Source organism: Rhincodon typus, chromosome 24 (assembly GCF_021869965.1).
Source record: "Rhincodon typus isolate 14 chromosome 24, sRhiTyp1.1, whole genome shotgun sequence".
NCBI lineage: Eukaryota > Metazoa > Chordata > Chondrichthyes > Orectolobiformes > Rhincodontidae > Rhincodon > Rhincodon typus.
In genome coordinates, this window is record NC_063355.1 from 43,660,053 (window position 1) to 43,680,268 (window position 20,216).

A 20,216-nucleotide genomic window follows, 5' to 3' on the forward strand; every position below is an offset into this window, starting at 1 on the left:
TGCAATGGTTCCAGAAGGCAGATCATCAGCACCTTGCCCAGGGGCAATTAGGAATGGGCAATATATGTTGGCATAGCCAGTGATGCCCACTCCTAATGAGTAAATAAAGTAATCATACTCAGCTGTCAATTCATTTTAAAAAGATCCTTTAAATGTATTTCCACTTTGCAATAAGGTGTAATGAATCAATGAATTGTGAGGAGCTTGTTCAGTATTTTCATTGTCAGAGATACTATACAGCATATCACAAGTATAATTGCTTGGGATTCTCTCCGTAGAAAGCAGTCAAAGTGGAAAATAATGATAAATGGATAATTTCCAGTGATTGCTGTAAAAAGGCCGAGCTTTCATTGGATTGGACAAAATTGATTCAGGAAATCAAGTGTAAAGTACCATGCAGGTTGAAAGGAATAGAACCTTTGGAAATTGATTTTGTCACAAAGTCATTATTTAAATTTAAAATCAGTTGACTGTTTCGAGCATCAGAATTGCAAGGCTTTATTTCCCAACATGGCAGGTGCTTCAATATATACTGCTAAGAATTTTTTTTGGAATTCTACATAAGTTAGAACTCGAACCATGAGGGGCCTATTTAAAGAAGAGGTCTGTTTGGCAGAATGCAAATTAAAGGGGGAGATCATTGAGGATTTATTGAGAGCGGAGTTGATGTGAAATGATTTCTGCTGGTGAGATAGTCAGGATGACTGATTATTGTTTCATATAATGTGTTTAACAAACTGCCACACACTAAAGTGAAAGCATACACTGCAGAGGTAGAAGAAATATAGAGTGGCACAGTGGCTCATTGGTTAGCACTGCTGCCTTACAGCGCCAGAGACCTGGGTGCAATTTCACCCTTGGGCGACTGTCTGTGTGGAGTTTGTATGTTCTCCTAGTGTCTGTGTGGGTTTCCTCCAGGTGCTCAGGTTTTCTCCCACAGTCCAAAGATGTGCAGGCTAGATGGGTTGGCCATGCTAAATTGTCCCATAGTGTCCAGGGATGTTTAGGTTAGGTGGGTTAGATATGGGAATTGCAGGGGTAGTGGAATGGGTCTGGGTGGAATGTTCTTCAAAGGGGGGGTGTGGACTTGTTGGGCCGAATGGCCTGTTCCCACACTGTGGGGATTCTATGATAGGTTATGTGATTATGGCAAACCAACCATGACCTGGAATTTCTCCAAACAGCCACCTTTTCATTAAAAAAAAATTCTCCTGTACTATCAATTGCAACAATTTACCCAAGAGACCCAGTCAACAAATAAAATTATCATTCGTTTACAGAACAATCCTAGTCAGTACCACTTTGCTCATGTACTGCTTTCACAATCCTTAAATTGTGCAGGTCATCACTGCCTAGTATTTATGGGAACGTTCCTTCTCTGGTGATTGTCATTCCCCTGGTGAGTGCTATTGCCATGGTAATGGTTGATGCTGATCTATAAGTACTGTTAAGGTTGCAGTGGACTTCTGGCACTGATGGTCACTCACTAGTCTGCTGCAGTAAAGGAACTGCTCCTTTGTTTATACATATATGCCTGTGATTACTACATTATATCTGGATGCTTGTGTTCATTGCCTACGATTAAGGTGACAACAGTTCCACACAGATTCCAAGTTGCCACATGAGCTATTTTTGAGATTGTTGACTGTTTGTACTCTGACCTGTTCTCAATGCTCAGCTCTGACAAAGATTTTTCAGTTTTATCCAAGAGGAATTTGGCTTTCTGATCTTTCTCCTTGATTTTGTCACTCACTCCTGTTAATATCTCTGGCTTCAGAAGTTCTTTTCTCAGTAGTTTGGGTACAGCATCAGGATTTTCTCAATTTCTTTACGATTCCTTTGGCGATTTTCACTGCCACCTCAGCCTTTCCATTTGACTGGAAATACTGTGGAGATGACGTGCTGTTTGAATTTCTTCATCATTTAGAACCAAGGGCCATTGTCAGTCATCACAGGGTCTGGAATGCTGCCCTGACTGAAACGCGTTTTCTGATATCTTACAATCTCACTGACCTCAGATGGTCTGCCTTCAAGTAGTCAGAATACTAGCCGACAGTCACAAGCTCACCACTCCTTGTGAGAGTGAAGAGATCTTCTCCCAGCTTTACTCATGGCCCGTTAGGTATGTCATTTATCATAAGGGGCTCTTAAACCTCCTTGGCTTGATACTTGTTACAAATACTGCGATGGCTGATGTGGTCTTTAATATCATTGCTCGTGTTTGGCCAGCAAAGTAGTCCTCCTCCCTCCCACACCCGAGGCTTAATTCCTGATGAGCTGCTTCAATGCTGTTCAGCATCTCTCTCTCTCTCACCTCCTTAGAGATAAAGAGTCGCTTTCTTTGTACAAGATGTCAGTAACTCAGGCAGGGGGAGGTGAGGGTGGTTGGTCACAATTTCAGGATTGTTCAGCAAAAGAGCTGGGAGTGGGATGAGGAGAAACATCTTTATTCAGAGAGTAGTTAGAGTTTGGAATGCACTGCCTGGGAGAGTGGTGGAGGCAGATTCCACAGGACATTTCAAAAGAGAGTTGGATATGTGTTTGAAAGCGATGGATTTAAAGGGTTTGGAAATAGGGCTGCAGAATGGTAGTTCTTTCGGGAGCTGGTACAGACATGATGGGCCGAATAGCCTCCTTCTTTACTGTAAAATTCCGTAATTCTATGTTACCTTGGGTAGTCACTTCATCACTGTTTACCCACTCCTCTCTCACAGCAACAAGTGCATCCTTAATGCTTGCAGCTCATCCTTGCATCACTATTTCCTGCACCGGTTGGGGAAGCAAGGATTACTTTGAAAGGGCAGGAAAGTGGACATGAGGAATGTCGGATCAGCAGTGATCCTACTGAATGGTCGAGCAGGCTCATGGGGCCAAACGGCCTACTCCTGTCCCTATTTCTTATGGTCTTATGCAAAACTTGAGATTTGCCTTCGTGTACTTTAAGAACAAAGAACAAAGAAAATTACAGCACAGGAACAGGCCCTTCAGCCCTCCAAGCCTGCGCCGATCCAGACCCTCTATCTAAACCTGTCGCCTATTTTCCAAGGATCTGTATCCCTCTGCTCCCTGCCCATTCATGTATCTGTCTAGATACATCTTAAATGACGCTATTGTGCCTGTCTCTACCACCTCCGCTGGCCACGCGTTCCAGGCACCCACTACCCTCTGCGTAAAGAACTTTCCATGCATATCTCCCTTAAACTTTTCCCCTCTCACCTTGAAATCGTGACCCCTAGTAATTGAGTCCCCCACTCTGGGAAAAAGCTTCTTGCTATCCACCCTGTCTATACCTCTCATGATTTTGTAGACCTCAGTCAGGTCCCGCCTCAACCTCCATCTTTCTAATGTAAATAATCCTAATCTACTTGACTCCCTTTCATAGCTAGCGCCCTCCACACCAGGCAACATCCTGGTGAACCTCCTCTGCACCCTCTCTGAAGCATCCACATCCTTTTGGTAATGTGGCGACCAGAGTAATTTACTCAATTTCAGCAAGATAACTGATCTTTCAGACTCAGTGTCTCTTCTGGGTTGATGACTTCCAAAGCAGATTAGTTGTAACAGCTGGAAGAGTTCACACTCTGACTTAGTAACATGACCTTCCTTCAATATGGAGTGTTGCTCTTGGCAGCGTATGGGTAACGTAGTCTGTTTCCTTTCCTTGTATGTCATGTCCAGATGATATCTCTGCAAATAATGGAACATTCATGCAGCTGCTTTAGAGCAGACAGAAGTGGTATGAGGAAGATGCTCTGAAGTGGCTTATGTTCAGACTCCAACGTTCCTTTGTCTTTCCCAAGCAGTGACTGATTAAAATACTTGCAAACAAAGACAATGGCCAGACACTGTTTCTCAATCTGAGTGGTGCATCATTCAGTTTTTATTAATACTTGGATCCAAGTGCCCTCGCTGTATTAAGGCTGTTCCCAAGTCCTGTCTCACTGGCAGCACACTGCAAGGTGACTTCACCACTAATGTTATCATCATGAGACATTTGATTCTAGTGAAAGGTGCTTCTGGTTCCATGCCCCCAACACCATTCCCTTGGTTAGCACTGAGCTTCTTCAGAGGTTCACATTCTATTGACAAATCTGCTAAACAGATCATAAGTCCTACAAGTTGTTACACTGCTTTCACACTTATTGGTTGCTGCCTTTCTGCCTCCCCTTGTCAGGATCTGGATGAAGTCCTTGCATTGTCAGTACATGACTAATATATTTTATTTCAGGTATGTCCAATCTTTCTCTTGTTTGGTTCCAGATTCACCCAGCAAGCTCTGTCAAGCAGACACTGTAAATTCTGTTTGCGGTCGGTAACCGCTTCTTCACTTGGGTCCTCACATCTATAAACTCACAGCTTGTCCATTTCAGCTGCCACTCTGGGAAGCTCACCGATTATCTCCTGATGGCTGCATTGATCCTCCCTGGAGCAGCGGAAATGCCGAACAGCAGACAAACCATCCGTATCTTCTGAAAGTGATTAGAAAACTGCTGCTTTCATCCTTTTCTGCCTTTGCCAGTAACCATCCTTCACACTGATGGTAGTAAAGACCTTTGCAAAGTAGCAAGAAGGTTTATACCCAAAACGTTGACTGCTCCCTTCCTCCAGATGCTGCCTGCGTTACTGTGTTCTTCCAGCCTCCTGCTTATCTTCCTTGGATTCCAGCATCTGCAGTTTTTTTACTGTCTCTAACAAAATTTCTTCAATGGCTATCATGGGGTAGTGAGAGCTCTTCAAAGTGTTATTGAGATCCTTTGGGTGTAACGCATAATCAATGTTTATCAGGCTTTTATTTTCCCCCCAGAGCTACGTTACTGCTGATCCAGTCTGTAAGAAATATCACAATCTCGATTACCTTGTTCATTTCCAGCTCTTCTATCTTTCCCCGTGCAGCAGTAAGAACACAGACACATACTATGCCTGTTTCAACTCAACAAATCACCAGGATAACTGTCCTCCATCTCATTTTCTCAGGGCAATGCCTTGAAAAATCCCAGTCAATCTGCCTTCCTTAAAATTTAAACAGGGCTTAGCAGTTAACTATCAGCCATCGGAAACTGGTGCATTATCCAAGGCAACAACACTTGCCAACAAATCAGCATGCTCCTTTCAAACAATATGATTGTGGTTTTCCCTTTATTTTGGTATTTCTTGCAAATTGTCCTGAAATAAGATGAAAAATTTTGACAAGGTGTATCTTCTCTCTACAATAGTTAAGTTTTCTAACTGACAGGGGGTGGTGTTGACTTGGAAGATGCTGCCTGAAAGCTCAGTGGCAGTGGGTTCAATTCTTTCAAAGGTGGACTATTTCAAAAGGTCGGGGCGGGGCGGGGTTTGCAATTAGATGAGAATACACAGAGTGAGGGAATTGGATATCAATATTGTACAGCAAGCACACCCTCAATGGGCCACGTGGCTTCTTTCTGTATTAAATCGAACAGATTTGTGAACAATAAATGGTCTGACATATTCCACATTAGCTTTCCAAATCTAACTCCAGACACTGCGCGTTGAATATCTTTCGAATTTACCTGCTATTTCCATAAGTTAATGGTGGGCAATTATTTCTACGGCACATTCCAAGGACATTTTCTAGGATCTGGGATGTAATTTCAGGATAAGAGGGAAACACACACAAAGTAATAAAGCACTCTGACCCCAGTCATTGGGAAACACATATTCAAATTTGTTGATTGGTGTTAATTTCAAGTTTAGTGCAACGCACATTCATCGAGATAAGGCCCTTTGATTGTAACTGTTAAACATTTAATCTATGTCACTCATTAAATATTCAGGCTTTAATTAATGTTTTAAAATGATATGACTTATTTACACCCTCAGCAATTGTGTTCAATCAAATGTAGGGTAGATTAATATAGGATTAATATATGTAAAGATAAAGTCACCGTAGCCTCGCTGGATCATAGAGCTGTTCTCTCATTAGAGAGAGAGATGACTGGTGGTAGTTTAACAGAGGGTCACCACACCTCAGACAAGGGAGAGGGTGAGGAAGAGAGTCCTACATAGTAACCTCAGCTTGTGCAGGAATTGAACCCACACTGATGGTGTTATTCTGCATAGAAAAAAAAACAGCTATCCAGCCAACTGAGCCCCATGTTTTACATATTACCTCTTCTTAAGACATTCATATAGCACTATATATTCAACCAGCATCAACAAAAATTCCAGGGTAGATCAGTCCCTAGAACCAGATATCATGTGAAATGTTTCAAATGAAACCAGCTGAAGCTAACCTGTTTATTGTTTGATTTTCTGAAGACAAGTGAAAATAGTGAAAGCCAATCTGAGTTATCAGTCTATCCCTCCCTGCTGTCCTTTCCCTTCCCCCCCCTCTCTCTCCCTACTGTCCTTCTCCTTTTCCCTCCCCCTCCTGTCCCTCCCCCCACCTCGCTCTCTCCCAACCCCTCCCCCCAACACTGCTATCCCTCCCCTCTCTCTCTCTCCCTGCTGTCCCTCACCATCTCAACCCCCCAACTCTCTCTCTCTCCCAGCTTTATCTCTGTTCCCGCAGACTCCCTTTAGCCTCTAATAAAACCGAAATAACTGCGGATGCTGTTCTGAGCAAGGGTCATCGGACCCGAAATGTTACCTCTGATTATTTTCTTCACAGATGCTGCCAGACCTGCTGAGTTTTTCCAGCAACTTCTGCTTTTGTCTCTTTTTCTGCCGTCTCATCTCTCACTCCAAATTGTTTCATTCTGTCTCACCTTGCATTCTGCTTCTCCCTGCAGCCTCTCTGTCTCTTTTGCTCTCTGTCACTCCACAGTTTCTCTCTCCCCTCAGTATGTCTCTCACTGCAGTCTCTTTCTCCCTTCAGTCTTTCTTTCCCTCCAGTCAAGTCTCCCCCTCCCCAGTCGCATTGCACCCCCCACATCCCCAACAGTGGCTAGACCAGGATCAAACTGGTTTAGTATTAAAAACGTGTAGAGAAAGCATTTGAACAACATCAGCTCCGAGTTCCCCTCGAAGCCACAGACAAACCTGACCTGGAACTCTCTCTCTAACAGCACGGAGAATGTGTTTATCACATAGGTACTGCAGCAGCTCAAGGATATGGATCATCAACCGACTCCCAAGGGGCAATTAGAAATGAGTAACAAATGCTGACCCAGCCAGTGATGCCCACATCCCATGAATGAATGAATTTTAAAATTAACTAGACATAATTGGAGTGAAGTAGATTATTTCCTCACACTCTCTGTTAGGTGGAGTGTCAGTGTTCCAAACGCAAAGACTGAGATTGTTGGAAACCTCACTACAATTTTGGAGTCTACCTGGGGTTGGGTTGGATAGAATCCACGTCCATGATCTGACAAATGGTGTGTGTGAATCAACATCATCGCTTTCACACAAAAATGTGCAGAATCAGCTTGTGTTAAAACAACGACATTCATGTAGTGCCTTTAAAATAGCGACGCTCTGCCAAGATGCTTTGCAGGTGAAGTATCAAACAGAAATTGACACAAAAGGAGGTTTCCCTGTCAGCTGGTCAAAGAGGTAACAAGTTTCATACAATATCTTATGAGAGGAAAGAGAAGCAGGAAGGGTTCGAGAGTCAGATCCAGAGCTCAGAGAACGCTCAGGGAGTTGAATGAACATAAGGAGCAGGAGTAAGTAACACAACACCCCTGTTCTGCGATTCTGTACAACTGATCCCATCCCTCAGCTTCATTTTCCAACTCATTCCCCAAGGGTGGTGACACATTAGAAGCTGGGTTCCAGAATTGGAAGAAAGTGTAGATATCTCAGAAGAAGCAGAAGGGTAGAGGTCACATGCAGAGAGAGAGAAAGGGTGGGGAATGAGGGCTGCGGGTAAATTTAAAAACCAGAGCAAGAATTTTAAAATGCAAGGTGATGGTGGAGTGGACGCTGGTGTAGGTCTATGAGCGTGAAGTGGGGTAGGTGAGTTGGTCAAAGTTTGGAGGCCAGCAGCAGAGCTTTAGACGAACTGAACTTTGTTGAGTGTGTAGGGTGGACCAGCAGTTTCTGTAAAAGGAGGACTTAGAACTTTTAAGAGAAACAGGCAAATCTCAAGAACTATTAATTGGAGAAGGGAATATTGGACACAACTCGCCTCTCTCCTCCAGTTCTTCCCTGAAAACCATTGAGCAAAAATATCAGCAACAGGTGAATCTCTCTGAATGCACTCCTGATTATTCAATGTGGGCTATCACACACCATTCAATTATAATCAAGTGGTCATTTCTCATTGCCATGGAAACTGTAGCTGGTTCATGAATATCGCGGTGTTAAAGTGGAACTTCGGTCTCAATGCAGCAGGTAATATGGACCGACCATTAGTGGACTGTAACGAAGTGACGTGAGAGCATACCTATAGAATTTGTCACCCTATAGAATCCATAGAATTATCTTGATATTTACAGAACCAAAAACAGAAATTACTGGAAAAGCTCAGCATCTGTGGAGAGAAATCAGAGTTAACGTTTCAGGTCCCCGAAACGCGTACCCCTCCACCTTTCGACTGATCACGATTCACCTGCTTTGTGTCAAGATTAAACTTGATGATTTCAGTGATTGGACAACAGGGTCTTGCTACTTCTGGCCACTTTGGCCATTGAGGTACATCCAGCAGAGTATTAATGAGGCCTGGCTGTTCCAGTTGATGCTAGGCCTCTGCTACTGGTGCTGAAGTAGGCTGGACTCCAATAAGGTCACACTCCTGTCTGTGTTGAAGTGGGGACAAGATGCACAGCAGCAACTCACCAAGGTCCCCTTGTCAGCACCTTGAGAAACCTTGAAGGGCAAGAGCAGTGAACGCATCAGCAAACTAACACCCACAAATTCCCTCTGTAACATGAAACTAAACTGGCACTATTGGCACTACAATAGTTCCAGTTGGCAGTTCACCTTCTCAAGGGCAATTAGCAATAAGCAATAAACTCCAACTTACAATGATTGCCACATTCTATGAAAGGCAAAATTAGAAACAAAAAGAGCTTTATTTAAATAATACAGCCAGAAAGGATGGGCACATTTCGGCTCAATAATATACGTTCTTTCCATCATATCCCTTGTGATAGCACAACAGATGACGAATTTGCCAGTTGGTAAAATCATTAGCAAAGAAACACAAAAACACACAGCAGGATGATAAAAGCACGTGTGGCATCAACATATGTGTAGACTTCCAACACAGTGAGTAATCCAAGACTGCTCAGTCGTGTTCACCCATCCCCCTCCGGTTCTCTGTTCTCACCACTGAACAACACTGGCTCCTTCGCTGACAGTGTCTTAATTTAAAAACTGTTGCCCATATTTCCAAATGCCTTTCTTGTCTTATCTGAGCCCCTCCTACCTGTTTAACCTCTTCCAGTCTTGCAGTCCTCCAAGATGTCTGCGTTCCTCCAATTCAGGTCTCTCCAGCATCCCCCTGACTTTAATCATTAAGACACTGCCTGGGTCCCACACTCCAGAGTTCTCTCGCTAAACCTTTCCCCTCCTTAACTCCAGTTCTTCAACCAAGATTTCGATGGGCTGTCACCATATCGTGGGTCGGTTTCAAACGTCATTTCGTTACATTCCTGTGAAGTATCTTGGGATGTTTTCCACTGTTGAAGGTGCTATATAAATGCAAGTTGTTGTCGTTTGTATAAGAGTTAAAAACAAGATGGTGAAAGATGCCAAGCTGAATTTCCCAACTTTTCTTTGAATAATGGCCATGGGGTTTTTATTAATATCTACTGAGTGGGCAGTTGGTTTGGCCTCCCATACAGATGTAGTATTTTCTTTATTCATTAAAGGGATGAGGGTGTCACTTTTAGGCAGCGTTTATTGCCCATCCCTAATAGCCCAGAGGGCAGTTAAGAGTCAACCACGTTGCTGTGGGTCTGGAGTCACATGTAGGCCAGACCAGGTAAGGATGGCAGTTTCCTTCCCTAAAGGGCATTAGTGAACCAGATGGGTTTTTCCCAACAATCAACAATGGATTCATGGTCATCATTAGATTCTTAATTCCAGATATTTGTTGAATTCAAGTTCCACCATCTGCCGTGGTGAGATTCAAACACAGGTCCCCAGCGTGTTACCTGGGTCTCTGGATTAACAGTCCAGCGATAATACCACTGGTCCATCATCTCCTGCACAGCACAGCAGCATTCCTTCAGTGACCAGAGATGAGAGAAAATATAATGCTTTGAGAGCACTCACAGAGTGCAATTCTGGTCCCTACACTAGGAAGGATGTGATTGCGCTGATGGGGGGTGAGAGGTGGTTCACCAAGATGTTGCCTGGGACTGAGTATTTCAGCGATGAAGAGAGGCTGGATAAGCTCGGGTTGTTTCCTTCGGAGCAGAGAAGGCTGAGGGGGTATCTGTTAGAGGTGTATAAGAGTATGAGAGACATGGACAGGGGAGTTCCCCTTAGTTAAAGGGTCAATAACAAGGGGACACACTTTGAAAATGAAAGGCGGGAGGGTTAGAGGGGATTTGAGGAAAAGTTTTTCCACCCAGAAGGTGATGGGGGTGTGGAGTGCACTGCCTGGGAGAGGTGTTGAGGTGGGAAACGCACCTAAAGTGTCATAGCATTCAAGACTATGGGCCTGGTGCAGGAAAGTGGAACTGGTGTAGGCAGTAGTGTATTTTTTGATGGTGCAGACTTGATTTTTTCCAATAAGAATGGTATACGATTTGTGTTTCAAAGAAGTGTTACCAAATTCTGACAAGGGGTAAGAGCTCTGATAATCTTTCCTATGATGAACAGTGAGTTACACAACATCGCTAGGTACATGTGATCCCTTGGAAAGGGGATGCTTTATGCATCAAAGTGAGCCAGTAGACCACAGACCATGGGAAATAGGAACAGGAGTAGGTCGTTCGGCTCCTCGAGCCTGTTCTGTCATTAACAGGATCATGGCTGATCCAACATTCCTCACGTCCACTTTCCTGCATTTTCCCCATATCTCTCAATTCACTGACATTTCAAGAATCTGTCTTTCCCAGCTTTCTGTGGCAAGGAGTTCTTGGAGCCGGTTTTCACATTGAGGAACTGAGATGGTTTGGATAGAGAGATGTGCTTATCTTACAGTTCCACATGGACTGAGATTCCTGCAATGGGACAATAGAGAGGACAGTACCAGGTGTCAGTCAGGATGGCAGCAATTACCTTGGCTCTAAGGGCTGTTGTGGCATGGGGTATGGTATCTCTGTACTGGGAGGCCCAGGATCAAGTCCCACCTGCTCTAGAGATGCGTACCAACATCTCAAGCCAGGGTGATTAAAAAATATCTGCCCTTGGTTCGAAAAGCTTGATGTTTGGAGCAAAAGCCAAATGTATCAGGAGGATAATAGCTGCTATCTTGTGACGTTTACTAACACTTGAAGTTATTGATTCGTTTTTAGTAATTACACAGTATGCAACAAAACCTGATAATAGCACCAATCCTTGAGATTTTTATTTATTTTTGTGGGACGTGGGCTGTAGGGATTGTAATGAGGTCAGCCAGGTGGACCTGATAGAATATGAGTTCCCTGATTGGGGCTGTTAATCTGGTCCAATCAGAGAGCCCTGGCTGACAGATATAAACAGAAGGGTCAGGGGTTCAGCTCACTCTGAGAGCTGGCTCTGAGGGAGCTGTATCAGTGTCAAGCACTCTCCCTGTGTAAATAAAGGGGAACTTGGTGACAGGATACTGTCTGCTGTGGAGTTATTTCTTGGACATCACTGGCAGGGTCAGCATTTAATTACCTGTCCTTAGTTGCTCCTTGAGAAGGTGGTGGTGAGCTGCCTTTTTGAACCGCTGCAGTCCATGTGCTGTAGGTTGACCCACAATGTCCCTTAGGGAGGGAATTCCAAGATTACAAACAACGACGAGACAGAGTACAGGAAAGAGATCGAGAGCTCAGGGCATGGTGTAAAGCCATCAATCTCTCCATCTATGTCAGCAAAATAAAGGAGCTGGTCATTGACTTCAGAAAGGAGAGTGGAGGCCATGCCCCTGTCTGTATGAAAGATGCTGAGGTGGAAGTGATTGAGAGCTTCACGTTCCTAGGAGTTGGTATCACTAATAATCTGTCCTGGTCCATCCACATTGACACTACAGTCAAGAAAGCACGCCAACTTCCTCAGAAGGCTAAGGAAATGTGCCATGTCAGCAAAGGACTCTTACTAATTTCTATAGATGTACCATAGAAAGCATCCAACTGCTGTGCAAGAAATGACAGAGTGTAAACGCAGCCCAAGTCTATCACAAAAACTGGCCTTCGACCCAGTGACTCCATCTACACTTCCCACTGCCTTGGGAAAGCAGCCAACATCATCAAAGACCCCTCCCTCCACTGTTATACTCTCTTCCACCATCTTCTGTCAGGCAGAAGATATAAAAATTTAAAAACATGTGCCAACAGATTTAAGGACAGCTCCTTCCCCACAGTTATCAGATTTATGAATGGGCCTCTCATATATTAGAGTTGATCCCTCTCTGCACCTTCTCTGCAGCTGTAACATTATATTCTGCATTCTGTTCTATTACCCTGATGTACTTATGCAGGGTATGATTTGTCTGATTAGCACACAAAACAATACTTTTCACTGTATCTCAGTACATGTAACAAGAGTAAATCAAATCAAATCTTATGTATCTGCTGCCCTTGTCCTTCTGGATGGAGGTAATCATGGGTTTGGAAGGTGCTGTCTGAAGATTTTTGGTGAATTCCTGCAGTGCATCTTGTAGATAGTATACACTGCTGCCACTGAGCGTCGGTGGTAGAACAAAGAACAAAGAAAATTACAGCACAGGAACAGGCCCTTCGGCCCTCCAAGCCTGCGCCACTTGGTGGAGGGAGTGAATGTTTGTGGATGTAGTACCAATCAAGCGGGGGCTGCTTTGTCCTGGATGATGTCAAGCTTCTTGAGTGTTGTTGGGGCTGCACTCATCCAGGCAAACGGGGAGTATTCCATCACACTCCTGACTTGTGCCTTGTAAATGATGGGCAGGCTTTGGGGAGTCAGGAGGGGAGTTACTCACTGCAGGATTCCCAGCCTCTGACCTGCTCTTGTAGCCGCTGTGTTTATGTGGTGAGTCCATTGAGTTTCTGGTCAATGGTAACCTCTAGTCACCCATCCCCCAACTTGCCTCCTCAAGCAGAGGAGACCAAACCGCGAGCAACGCATGCAGCAGACCAGACCGTGGGAAGTGCAGGCAAAGTGCTGCTTCACATGGAAGGTATGATTGGGCCTTTGGATTCTGGGGATGGAGGAGGTAAATGGGTAGGTGTTGTACCTTCTCCGGTTACAGGGAAAGATGCCGTGAAGCTGTGAGGGGGTCAGGGGGGAGGGTGGGGGGGCAGGACGGGGCGGTGTTGGGAGTGAGGCTATTGTCCTGAACTTGTTGCATTTGAACATGGACTGCTTCAGTATCTGAGGAGTCACGAATGGTGCTGAACATTGTGCAATGATCGGCGAACATCCCCACCTCTGACCTTACGATGGAGGGAAGGTCATTGATGAAGCAGCTGAAGATGGTTGGGCCTAGGGCACTATCCTGAGGAACTCCTGCAGAGATGTTCTGGAGCTGAGATAACTGATCTCCAACAACCACGACCATCTTCCTGTGTGCCAGGTATGTCTCCAACCACCAGAGAGTTTGCCCCTGGATACCCATCGATTCCAGTTTTGCCAGGGCTCCTTGACAACACGCTTGGTTGAATGTGGTCTTGATATCAAGGGCTGTCTCTGTCATCTCACCCACTGGAATTCAGCTCTTTTGTCCATGTTTGACCCAAGGCTGTCAGGGCCCATAGCCTTTGCAATATCCAGTGTCTCCGACCATTTCTTAATATCACGTGGAGTGAATCGAATTGGCTGAAGACCGGTATCTGTGATGCTGGGGACCACTGGAGGAGGCTGAGATGGATCATCCACTCGGCACTTCTGGCTGAAGATTGCTGGCCCGTTTTCAATTGCTTAGTTTTCAAGGACTCTTGACACTGGTGCCAATCGTTATGGTGAGAAGACAGTTTTATAACAATCATTATTAACATCATATTTCACTTTGCACATCACCATTCTCAAAGTGGCTTTCTATCACATCTCCAGCAGTGTAGGCCCATACTCGCTAGAGTTTAGAAAAATGAGAGGAGATCTAATATAAAGAAGAGGATTGACAAAGTACACCCAATGAGAATGTTCCCCTGTGAGGGACAATCTAGAATGAGAGGTCATAGCTTTAGGATAAGGGGTAGCATATTTAAAACAGATTTGAGGAGAAATTACTTCTCTCAAAGAGTTGTGAATCTGTGAAATTCACTCCCCCAGAGAGCAGTGGATGCCGAGTAAATCGAAGGGGGAGATAGAGTGATTTTTAATTATTAACGGGTTGAAGAGTTATGGAGAGCAGGCAAGATGAGGTCGGACATGATCATACTGAATGGCAGAGCAAGCTAGAGGGGCTGAATGGCCCTGCTGCTGCTCCTAGTTCTTACGTCCTTATTACAGTAAATCCGTTTCAACTCAGGGCAGCGTGAGCTATTACTGTTCAATAACATGAGCAGGTTGTGCACTACTTCCAAAATCTAAATGTGCTGGAGGGACCAAAGGGATCTGGAAATAAAGTACATCACTAACAATAACGACGCACAGTAGCAAGACCATACGAAGGCAAACCAAACCCTAGGATTTATTTCTGGCAGGATGGGGATAGATTGGAAAGAGGTTGTGGTACTGTATCGAGCTTTGGTTAGGCCACTGTTGGAGTTCAGCTTTCCATGTTATAAAAGGCTAAAGAGTCACTGGATAGGCAGAAAAGAAACTTGTGCAAGACTGCTATCAGGAATGTGAGGTGACAGCCGTAAGGAGAGGATGAATAGCCTCAGTCTGTTTATTTTTAAAGTTTCTGATCGAGTAAGTTGCTGATCTGGGGAAGAGCAAAACTAGAGGCTGTCAACACAAGAAATCCAACTGGAAATTCATGAGAAAGGTCTTTACTCAGAGAGCGGTGAGAATGTGGAACTTGCTCACATAGTGTTGTGGCTAAAAGCGATATTATCGAGCATTCAGTTGTTGAGAAAGAGAAACAAATTGAACATTTTGAAGGTAGAGTTAAATAAGGAAGGATGGGAGGAGGATTGAGTGGAGTGTTTGGAGGAATTTACTGGTAAAAGATATTGTACTCCATGACGTTGCCACCTCTAAGAGTTTGCGGTTTCGAAGGAGAACCCTCCAGACAAAACAACCACAGATGGGCTGGAGAAAATGACCACTTTCCATGCCACGTATCCAATGTAACCCTGTACAAACTCTAACTCAGCTTCCCCAAGCATGATTATTGAGTCTTACAGATGAGTTCTGTCTGCCACTGACTGAGGTAGCCATGGTGATTACAGATTGTTCAGAGTTCTTGCCATTGGATGACATTGCACCTTGCGTTGTCCTATCATCACAGAAGTACACCATTGATTCATTCACTAAGCATGCTTGGTTTAGGCTCAGATCATTGACAAATTTGAGAAGCATCCATTGTCCATTTTAGAAGAGTTTTTAGGATCATTAATCTCCTCTCACAACAGTTTTGAGGCTCAGCAAGCCTGATGGTAACTTCCTGCACATCAACTCAGTCAACTAGGATTAGACTAGGTTCTATAAAGTGCATTGGCTGCTTCTGGAATTTAACGGACCTAAAATAGCCAGTTTGACACAAAATGGACCTTTGAAATTCCCCTCAATATCCCAGAGCTGAGAGAGTGAGGGAAAATCTCCAACGGATGGCTGTTTCTACTTAATGCACATCGTAAAGGATAAAACAAGTAAGCAGCACATGGATGGATGCTCCTACCTGAGAGGTCATGCCATGACATGGATACAGGATAGCTCTGTCATCTTCTTCTGAGCCTTGGTCTAAGCAGTAGCCACTTGCTTTGCTGTTTCGTACCTATTAGATTAAAAGGAATTCAGGTTCAAAGTCAAGCCTTACTGAAAGAACTTCCTGTAGGAGTTTGCAACTCATGTTTAATATCAACCCTAAACCACTTCTTTGAACTTTGTAGCCAAAGGAACGACATTAGGGACAATTCGTTTGTCAGAAACCGTCAGCACATTGTCAGAAACAAGAACAGAAATTGCTAGAAAAGCTCAACAAGTCTGTTTCGGGTCCCTTCCTCAGAACCGTTCTGCCAGACCTGCTGAGCTTTGCCAGCGATTTCTGTTTTAGTTTCTGATTTCCAGCTTCCACAGTTCTTTTCAGATTGTATTTGGTATGTTGTGAGGTTGTGAAAGAAGTTACTTGTTTACTTTAAGTGAGAGTCTTGCTGGTGTCGCAGAGGGAATGCTACTGTGCAGTTGATCACAATCCACTGCACCTCCATATGTAAGCTGACCGCTGGGCCCCTGTCAAACTCCACAATGTCAACTTTGCGTCTTTTTTCTCTCCAGTGCCATTAAAATTGCTGTTAGTGTGGGATCAGAAATTGGAAGCTGAATGTATGAAGCTTGAAGCAAAAGGAGATGGAGGCACTTTCTGAAGCCGTCAGCAAGAACAGCTAAAATGTAAAAAGCTTTCCTACAGTTATTTTAAGAACACTAATCTCTGAGGAATATCCTCTGCTGCCTCAGGTCCTATTTCAGAGGGACTGTAGGCAGACTGCTGTGGTTTTGAGAAATGTGCTCACCACTCTGACTCACAAAACACAGTTTGGTTTTAAAAAGCTTGAAAGCAAAAGCAGACCAGTCAGCAACACACACCCCCCCCCACCTCCCCCCCCCCCCCCCCCCCCCCCCCCGATCCCCCCCAGGTCATGCTACAGCCCATCCTTCCAACTCCACTAGCCCCGCCGTCCAACTCCACCCCCAGGGTCATCTCGGAGATGGGATTTGTCCATTTTCATGACACTTGCTATCAAGGGTGAATTCCTTATGGGGAAGCCATCAATGGCCAGACCCTTCCACACTCAGTGATTACTCAGAACCAAAATCCACAGCATTTGTGCAAGTTTTAAATGGGAGATGAGTAAACCACAGCGCAGCTGCCCATTTGCTACACTCACTCACAAAAGGGACAGGATGCAAGGTTTACATTTTTCTAATTTTGTCCGAGAGATCAGCAAACTTGAGCGAAGGCAATGGGTTTAGCTTTTGAGTGCTGTGTAAATCTCTTGCTCTCTGTAAAGAAGCTTAAGGATTTACATCAAATCAAAGTGGTTTTTGACTCTCCCACATCAAAGGAAGAATTTCTCAATTTTTGCAAGTCCCAAAAGCGGTTTACACAATCACAGAATTGTACAGCGCACAAGGAGGCCATTCAGCCTGCTGTATCTGTGCTCGTTCTCCAACTGAGCTTGCCAGCTTTCTCCTCCATCCTCCCGAACCTCTAACACTCCTCCATTCCAGCCATATCCAATTCCCTGGGGAAAGGCCTGACTGAATGTACTGCCTCTCAGGCAGCGGGTTCCAGATTCAAACCACAGTAAATTCTTCCTTTTTATGTCTACTTCAGGAAAGAACGATCAACTCCCCTGTACAGAGCTGTGAACAGAGGGGTCAGGGTCTTTGGAGAAGCAGCAATAGTAGTTCCACACTGCAGTGCATTTCTTCCAGTGTTTTTACAAACTCTGCTTCCAGACAAACATACAGGGTACTGTATGTGACAGGGCATGACCCCATTAAACAAATGGATTGTTGAGTCAGTAGGTAGACTAGGCTTCAATTTAACATTTCCTGGGTGACTCCAGCTGAATTGGAGGCATTCACAGAGGGTTGCAGACAGCACAGGGAATGCCCATCAGAAGTTCAGATGTCCCAAGCAATTCCCACATCAGGAATTCACTGGGTCCCCACATGCATCTTCAGACAGATGATCTGGAAGCTGGACAATTTGGTCTAATATCTTGGCTTACACTCGAGTGTAAGGAGTGAAGGAGTGCTGTACTATCAGAGGTGCCAGCTTTCAGATGAGCTGTTAAACCAAGGCCCCATCACCATTCTCTCCATCTGCTCGATGTGAAAGATCCCACAGCACTAATTCAAAGAAAAACAAGGGAACTCTACCCATTATCCTGGCCAATAATTACTCCTCAGCTCATATCACTAAAAGGAAGAGGTTACCTAATCATGTATCTCCTTGCTGTTTGTGGAATCTTGCTGTGTACAAATCGCAATTTCTACAACAGTGAGCAAGCTTCAAATGCACTTCATTGGCTGTGAAGCAACTGTGAATGTCCAGAGGTCAAAAAAAAAAGGTGCTACAGAAATTCAAAACACCACCCAAAGCAGGACAATTGGATGAAATGCAAGAAGAGTTTTGTTTTGTGGCAGTATCAAAAGTCACAAAATCAGGTTTCAGTTTCATGTTGTCAGAATGCTATATAGTGACCAATTTACAATTCCTCAGATAGGCTAAAGACCCTTCTGAGGAAGGCTCACTGAACCTGAAACGTTAATTCTGATTTCTCTCCCACAGATGCTGCCAGAGCTGCTGAGCTTTTCCAGCAATTTCTGTTTTTGTCTGTCTGCCTCAGATACCTCACCAAGCTTCTCTCAAACAAACCAGTCATCTGTCACTCACACCAGGTTCTCTTTCCAGCTTTGGGATAATGATATTCTCCAGACAAACTAGACTGGGAGACACTGTGTTCCTGGGAGAGTGCAAGGTTGAGGAGCTTCCAACTGAAGACATGGAAACAGAAGCCGAGGTACTTTCCAGAGGTCATGGAAATCATTGAGAGTGCACTGAAGTGTACTCAGTCAACATTAATGTAGTGTGTACTGAATGAGTGAGCAGTGCATTAGGCAGCGACTGTCATCTGATTTAATCAACTTGTCACTTGAGATTATGGAAGGAAACTGGAAGGGATAAGTGATTTAAAAAGCTCACAGAAAAATAAAACAGCAGAGAAACCTCCTCAACGTAGTGTTCAGCCACGTTTCCAGGTATCAAGATCTGCTGCCTCTGTTTCACCCAGCATTTATATCCAGACGACTGATGCAGACGTTATGTTACAGTTATACAAACCCCTGGTTAGACCCCACTTGGAGCACTGTGAGCAGATCTGGGCGCACATCTTAGGAAGGATATCCTTCCAAAAGTTTACTGATGATCGAGAGTAGACTGATGGGGCAGTAATTGGCCGGGTTGGATTTCACCTGCTTTCCGCCTATAGGATATACCTGGGCAATTTTCCACATTGTCGGGTAGATGCCAGTGTTCTGGTATCCCTCGAACAACATCAACGAAACCAGATTTTTTGGAAATTGTCACATTTTAGTTTGTGGGAGCTTGTTGCACGTAAATTGACAATTGCAGCTATACTTCAGAAGTACCTCATTAACTGTTTAGGGCTTTAGAACATCTTGATGTCATGAAAGGTGCCATAAAAATGCAAGATCTTTCAGTTGGGAATTAACCATGTATTTCCTGGTTGTTACTCAAGATAGTGCTTCTGGGGTTGGAATTGAGTGTGTGAAACAATATCGGAAAAAAGGACAATAGGAACAGGAATAGGCCATTCAGATCCACGAGTCTGTTCCACCATTCAATAAGATCATGGCTGATCTGTGGCCTAACTCCATCAACCTGCCTTTGGCCCATGGAGCTTAATACCTTTGCTGAACAAAACTGTATGTACCTCAGTAAAGTGATTGGAACCAGGTTGACTATGACGTTACAAGGTGTAGAGCTGGATGAACACAGCAGGCCAAGCAGCATCAGAGGAGCAGTAAGGCTGACATTTCGGGCCTAGACCCTTCTTCAGAAATGGAGGAGGGGAAGGAGGTTCTGAAATAAATAGGGAGAGAGGGGGAGGTGGATAGAAGATGGATAGAAGAGAAGATAGGTGGAGAGGAGACAGACAGGTCAAAGAGGTGGGGATGGAGCCAGTAAAGGTGAGTGTAGGTGGGGAGTTAGGGAGGAGATAGGTCAGTCCAGGGAGGACGGACAGGTCAAGGGGGAGGGATGAGGTTAGTAGGTAGGAGATGGGGGTGCGGCTTGAGGTGGGAGGAGGGGATAGGTGGGAGGAAGAACAGGTTAGGGAGGCGGGGACGAGCTGGACTGGTTTTGGGATGCAGTAGGGGGAGGGGAGATTTTGAAGCTTGTGAAATCCACATTGATACCATTGGGCTGCAGGGTTCCCAAGCGGAATATGAGTTGCTGTTCCTGCAACCTTCGGGTAGCATCGTTGTGGCACTGCAGGAGGCCCAGGATGGACATGTCGTCTGAGGAATGGGAGGGGGAGTTGAAATGGTTCGCGACT

At 44.6% G+C, this 20,216-nt stretch overlaps 1 protein-coding gene across 1 annotated transcript in view; it reads right to left on the reverse strand.

The window, feature by feature from the left end:
- The window catches only part of galnt9 (polypeptide N-acetylgalactosaminyltransferase 9), a 348,022-nt gene that overhangs the window by 118,820 nt on the left and 208,986 nt on the right, over positions 1–20,216 (reverse strand). Inside the window, exon 7 of the mRNA XM_048611757.1 lies at positions 15,809–15,904. Within this exon, the coding sequence (XP_048467714.1) occupies positions 15,809–15,904 (96 nt within the window). The remainder of the gene's footprint in view (positions 1–15,808; positions 15,905–20,216) is intronic.